The sequence below is a fragment of the Rattus rattus genome, chromosome 8, assembly GCF_011064425.1.
Source record: "Rattus rattus isolate New Zealand chromosome 8, Rrattus_CSIRO_v1, whole genome shotgun sequence".
NCBI classification, from domain to species: Eukaryota; Metazoa; Chordata; class Mammalia; order Rodentia; family Muridae; genus Rattus; species Rattus rattus.
The window spans coordinates 32,645,445-32,652,405 of NC_046161.1; the positions used below are offsets into that span (position 1 = coordinate 32,645,445).

The window sequence follows — 6,961 nt, forward strand, 5'->3', positions numbered from 1 at the left end:
GAAGGAGGAGGCTAACCATTATCTCTAGCAGTCATTTCTAAATGGAAAAATAGCTCTACTCTGCCAATTCACACTGCCAATGATAATGGCACCGTGAGAAAAGCATTTCTAACTGGGAAAGGCTGGACTCACTAGATTGTGATAGTTCTTGAGGGAAGAAATGTAGCACATACTTCTATTTGTTTAGTTCCAGGCTCAAACCACTGTGGACCTTAGTTACTAAAGGGATCAAGTTTATAGTTACAGCCATTTCTAGCATGTTCAGGAGCAAAAAGGTCCCTTTGCTCCTTTTTTTGTCATGATTGTCCACTGTTTTGGGGGGTTTCATGAGTGATGGGCTTTTTGTTTATAACTAAGATATTGAGCAGCAATTACTTTTGAGAATGTTTGAGTGGTAGAAACTCTGTGAAGCTTGATGAAACCAACTGTATGTCTCAGGAGGCTGCATTTCATCATAGCACAGTGAGGAAACAGCTGAGTAGCCTTTCCCATTATAATATGGATTGAGGATATGGTTGGCTGAGTATCCTGGTTAGGTACAGTTTCCTTCTGGAGGTACACAATAACTGTTTAACAAGTACATGTCTACCTCCCTCCAGGTTGATATTAAATAAACCAAGCCAAAACTATTTTCAATGCAGCATGGCTGAGACTTAATCATTTCCTTGTTTGTGGATATTTTCAAAATAACTGTATGTAAAGAACCTAGAGAAAGAGTGCTAGAATCTTCCAAAATCAGTTTCCCTTTTTATTATTGCTTGATTCTTTCATGAAAAATTTGTTTTGCTAGTCCACAGAGCTTTTTGCTATGTGTTATTGAGAATAGGTTTTAAGGATAGATGCCAGATTAGTACTATACACTACATAGTCAAAACTGGCCTCATGGCTACCAGTCAGGTTTGAGTTTTTGGTTCAGTAGTTAAATATATGAGAAAACAGACACAGAATTACTATTCTTTGCTTAATAGTAAAAATTGCCTCTACAGTGGAAAAAACATAGCTCCTGTATGAAAAAATTATTTTGCTGCTAAATACAGGAGGCAAATGTTTTTAAGTCATTAAGGAAGCACTTTACTTTGTCATCTATATTCACAAATGAAAACAATACCTTGGCACTTTTCTAATCTCTATTTGAAACTTTGGTTTCATCCTGAAGAGGAGTTAAGGTCTTCTCTCATGCAATTTTTTTATATGAGGTCAGTTCAATTCATGGTTGTATAATAGCATGCTGAAGACTTATTTTCTCCTTCCCCAGATATCTTCAAATAATGGAAAGTGGGAATCACTCTGCAGCAGTTGTGTTTGTCTTGGTGGGATTAACACAGAGGCCTGAGCTCCTTCTGCCCCTCTTCCTTCTGTTCCTGGGCATCTATGTGCTGACAGTAGTGGGGAACCTGGGCATGATCCTGCTCATCTCAGTCAGCCCACTGCTGCACACCCCCATGTACTATTTCCTCAGAAGCTTATCCTTTGTTGACCTCTGCTATTCTACTGTCATTACGCCCAAAATGCTGGTGAACTTCCTCGGGAAGAAAAATGTGATTGTCTATTCAGAGTGCATGGCACAGCTTTTTCTGTTTGTGGTCTTTGTGGTAGCTGAGGGCTACCTCCTGACTGTCATGGCATATGATCGCTATGTGGCCATCTGCAGACCATTGCTCTATAATGTAATCATGTCCTCTAGACTCTGTTCAATCTCAGTGCTGGTTGCCTTCATCTTAGGCATTTTTTCTGCTTTGGCACATACAAGTGCTATGATGAATCTCAGCTTCTGTAAATCCACCATCATAAGCCATTACTTCTGTGATGTTCTCCCCCTCCTCAGCCTTTCCTGTTCCAAAACACACCTCAATGAACTTCTTTTATTTGTTATTGGAGGGTTCAACACTTTGGTACCTACCCTTGCTGTTGCCATCTCCTATGTCTTCATCTTCTGCAGCATCCTGCACATCAGGTCGTCAGAGGGCAGGTCTAAAGCATTTGGAACCTGCAGCTCTCATCTCATGGCTGTGGGGATCTTCTTTGGGTCTATCACCTTCATGTATTTCAAGCCTTCTTCAAGTAACTCTCTGGAGCAAGAGAAGGTGTCTTCCGTGTTCTATACCACGGTGATTCCCATGCTGAACCCATTAATATATAGTTTGAGGAACAAAGATGTGAAGAAAGCACTGGGCAGATTCTTGATAGGGAGGTAAGTCTTAGTTTTCTCAAATGATAAATTAGAGAAGTGATTTGCTTTAATGAAAACATATTCCCTTGACATATATAGCATAAATATTTTTGTAGAGGTGGGATTCATGTCAGAGCATCCTGTATTTTAGGCAAGCAGTATCCTACATGTATGCATGCAACATCTATATTTTAAAAAATGCTTTACCATGTACCATTGATTCAAGTTTTCCAATAAAATGGTGAGAATATGTTTGTTGAGTGGTATAAAACTAAATATTTAGAAGGCAGTTTGGATTTGTGTCTATTGAGAAAATCATTAATAGTAATTCCTTCCATAGAACTGTCTATAGACTGATGGAATCTGGAATTTGGGGAGCTACTATCTTCTGTTGTGTCACCACTGTGCCCATGAGAGAACAACAAATAAGTGGACTCTCTAACTCCAAGGACACTTATATTCCTGGCCATAACCAGGGTTTGGACACCTTTATAGACACTTTGAAAAGATATTAATATAATAGTGGGGATTATAATATCAAAGCAAAGAGATGAAAGTGGCTGAACTGAAGAACAATCAAATTCATGATACACATATATGAAACTGTCAAAGTAAAATTGTTTTTAAAGAAAATCTACATTTTGATAGGTAGAAGGCTTTTCAGTAAAATCGAATGTTTATAAATGTGAAACTGGATTGGGTTTCTATCCATTCATACTTAAGAGGACCAGAAAAATCCACTAGAAAATCAAAAGCATCACAGGAAATGAAAAGTTGCAGAAACAATTAGAGTTTCAGTCTATAGCTTCTGTATAATGTGATTTAACAAATATATGTATATATTACTATATTCAGAGTATTCAAGATTCTTGTTTTGCATTCAGTCCTGACTCTCATGAGTCAATAACTCCTTATGCTAAGACATGGTAAAAAAAAGTGTGTACCAAGCTCATCGTGACTCATTATTATTAATTTTAAATCTTTACTCAATTAGTTGTGATTTAAGAAATCCCCTGGAGTTTAAGAGTGAGGAAAGAAGAAAAACTTATTTTTAATTATATAAAATATAGTTTCATGTTCCCAAATTCCTAGAGAATCAGTGATAAAAATAGTAAAGAATGGAAAGAAAAATGACACTCAGAATTCAGTACAAAATTAACTAGCTACAACACATAAACTGCCACTGTCAAACAAAGTTGAATGAGAGAATATATATATATATATATATATACATGCATGTACTGAATAAAAAGAGTAACAAACTTATCAGAGAAATCTCAAATACAACCAATGGATCCAAATGTAGACTTGAACAAGTGTAAACTTAATACTTGAAAAGAATGATTCAATATGGTTTTTACAATTAGTTTACAAATTTGACAAAGCACTAACAAAATTCTCATAATAATTTCAATGGTTTTAGAAATTCATTTTTTAATTTTGAGAAACATGAGTGAGTACACACAAGTTTATCCAGGGACAGTTAAGGTACACCAAACTATACATATTTAAGGAGCACAAAGATTACTTTGGACACATTTATAAATTTTGAAACCATTGTTGCAGTCAAAATGACAAATAGTTGATCATGTTTTATGACACTTTTTTTGACCTTTATCCATAGACAATAGCTTATTTTCAAACTGTCATAGTTCACTTGTGATTGGCAGCTTTGTCATTTCATTAAAATAAAATTTTATTAATATGTGCTTCTCTTTTCTTTATCCAAACTAATCATTTAACTATTTATCTATAAATCCATTTTTATCATTTATAATACTATTGTATGTATGGATTTACAGTGTATTTAGTTAGGTAATGGTGATTACCAGGTTCTTTTAGTCTATGACAAATAAAGATGCTATCAGTTCCATAGTGTTATGGTCATTCAGATACCATAAATACTTATAGTTGAAATACCTGCTTACTATATTAAGTGATGTCTTAGTTATTCATCTAATTTTGAACCTGTTTCTGAATAAGGTAAATTTTAAACTTTTAACACTTATTGATAAAGGTTATAGTTGGATCTGTGCTCCTGAGTTAACCCTGTGACATGGAGCTCTGGACCAAAATCCCACCCAGAGAAAGCTGGCCTCCCAGTATGCTATCAGTGCTAAGTTCACAAGTGAGGTGGGCACTTTTCCTCCAATAACTGACCAAAGAGAGACCTGCCAGGAGACCACAGGGCTCAGGAACTGAGGAGCAACTGGGGACAGGATCCTTCAAGTCTCCATCTGCACCCCAGAGTTAAATCTGTGGCATAGCTCTCTGAACCCAAATTCTGTCTGGAGAGAGCTAGCATCCCAGGAGTGCTGATATACCTAAGATCGCAGACTCACAGGAGTGACAGACTCCAATCAGATACAGAGAGACCAAGTATCAACAGAGAGAGCTAGATGGTGAGTGGCAAGTACAAGAGACTAAGCAACTGAAACCAAGCCTCCATGGCATCATCAGAAACCAGTCCTACCAATACTTCAAAACGTGGATACCCCAACTAATCAGAAAAACAAGATTTGGATTTAAAATCACATCTCATGATAATGATAGAAGACTTTAAGGACATAAATAAGTCCCTTAAAGAAATGCAGGAGAACACAGATAAGTTGTTAGAATTGCTTAAAGAGAAAGCACAAAAATCCGTTAAAGAATTACAGGACCACAGCTCCCTGCTTGCAAACCCCATGGGAGAGAGATCTCATCCCCCAGACATGTGGGCACTCCTGACACTGCAGGGCAGGAGAGACCGCCACGTCTGCCCACCTTTGCCCACATCCCTGGCCCAAGAGGAAACTGTATAGAGCCTCTGGGAACAGGAAGATAGGGGCACTCAAGCTGCAGGAGCCCTGCGGTCCAGACTGCGCCTGGATCTGAAGGGACCCGGGCAAAAAACTCCCTGAACCCAAATCCCATGGGAGAGACACCTAGGACTTTAGAGGGGCAGACGCGCCTGGGAAACCAGAAGAGACTACGCTCTGCCCACATTTCTGACTCTAGAGTAAAACACCTAGCACCATCAGCATCCCCTGTGCACAGGGACCGAGAAGTAGGGGCAGGTCCTTCAGGTTGCTGCCCTCAAAGAGAGCTGAAACCCAGCTCCAAGGGTCTGTATTCCCCATTGCTAGGTTTCACCATCATAAATTCTTCGGCATTTCCATTCAACTAGGTGTCTAGAAAGATAAAGAAATATTTTTTAAAGCAGGAAATGATTTGTCCTATGTGATAAGAAATATGGGCAAAAAGTGAAGGCCTTAGGACATCAGTAATACTTATTAATTGATTGTGGATTTGCCAGATGTAATTTTGAGCATCAAATGAATCACATCCAATCCCTTTTCCTGGCCTTTTCTTCACTGTGCAAAAAGGTGGCTATGTTCCACTTTATATCTCAATAGGGATAACTTTAAAAATATTTTTTAAAATAATTTACTTTGCTAAAGAAAGCCCATGTCTAGCTCTAGGAAGAGGTGACCATGGTAAATATCAGCAACTCTTATCATGTAATTGAAAGTTATAGAAAGTAACTTTATTTTAAAATAGGTTAATACCATTGCTACAAATTTTCTATTAAAATGGGTTATTTTATGTTTAATGTATCTTATAACTCACATTTCAAATCATAGGAAAAAGTAATTTATTATGCTCTAGAATTTCTGCTACATAAAATACTCATCATTATAAAAACATAATTAGGCAATAAAATTACCAAGAACCTATAAACAGATGATTTTTGTAACAAGAACCAAAGAGAACTCATAGAAAGAGATAAGAAATGTGTAATCATTGATATTAGAGTCAGGTAGACAGGCAAATTGAACACAGACCTGAGTTGCACAAAAGGAACATAGATCTGAGTGCCTAGAGGATGAAAACAGAACATTACACAAAATGCAAGTGTGTGTGTGTGTGTGTGTGTGTGTGTGTGTGTGTGTGTGTGTTTATGAGAGACAGAGAAACAATGAGAGAGAGAGAGAGAGACAGACAGACAGACAGACAGACAGACAGACACAGACACAGAGCTTTGAACAGCACAAACACAGACACAACACAGACACAGACACAGACACAGACACAGAACTGAGACACAGACACAGACACAGACACGAACAGACACAGACACAGACACAGACACAGACACGAACCACAGAGAGATCTAAATTTCAAGACAAAGAGAATTTGAAGAAAGAGAACTTGCAAGTCCTTTCTGGATTCACATGACCAAAGATAATTCTAAACATTAAGTGGATTCTTACATGGAAAAGTTAAACTATTATATGAAAAATGTACTATTTTAAAGAAAATAAAACACTTATTCATACATGTATATAGTATATTTAGATCTTGTGCACCAAGCTGCTGCCCTCGTTTATGCCCCTCTGACTGCCAAGGATCTTCGCTTCCTAGTTAGTTTCCCTTCTATTCTTATTGCTTTTTTTCATTTGTCCTTTTGTTTTGTTGACAGAATGAAGGTAATTAGGTTTCTGATAGGGATATTGACCTCAAATTCTACATACAGGTAAGCTGACAGTCATTAATTATTATGAAACACAAACATTCTAAAACATAAACTAGAATATTCATTTCACTAACAAGAACTTCTCACTAAAACAAAGAACAGACATGTGCACTTTAGAATTCAAAGTTAGGAATGAAAAAAAAGGTAAACCAGTTGGCGAATGAGTGGGTATATTTAAAGAGGCATTTTCTATATACCAGGAAAATAGCAGATACATTGAGTGTATTTCACCACAACAAGGAGACATCCATTTATCAGAGATACAGAACACA

General features: G+C 37.2%; 1 protein-coding gene across 1 annotated transcript; it reads left to right on the forward strand.

Moving 5' to 3' along the window:
* Positions 1-1,265: 1,265 nt before the first annotated feature.
* LOC116907892 (olfactory receptor 8D1-like) lies at positions 1,266-2,195 on the forward strand. The gene has a single exon (XM_032911090.1). It carries the CDS (start codon positions 1,269-1,271, stop codon positions 2,193-2,195), a length of 927 nt encoding a protein of 308 aa, XP_032766981.1. The 5' UTR covers positions 1,266-1,268.
* Positions 2,196-6,961: the final 4,766 nt, after the last annotated feature.

Coding starts and splice junctions, on each gene's coding strand:
- LOC116907892 (XM_032911090.1), top strand. CDS start 1,269: ATGGAAAGTGGGAATCACTCTGCAGCAGTTGTGTTTGTCTTGGTGGGA.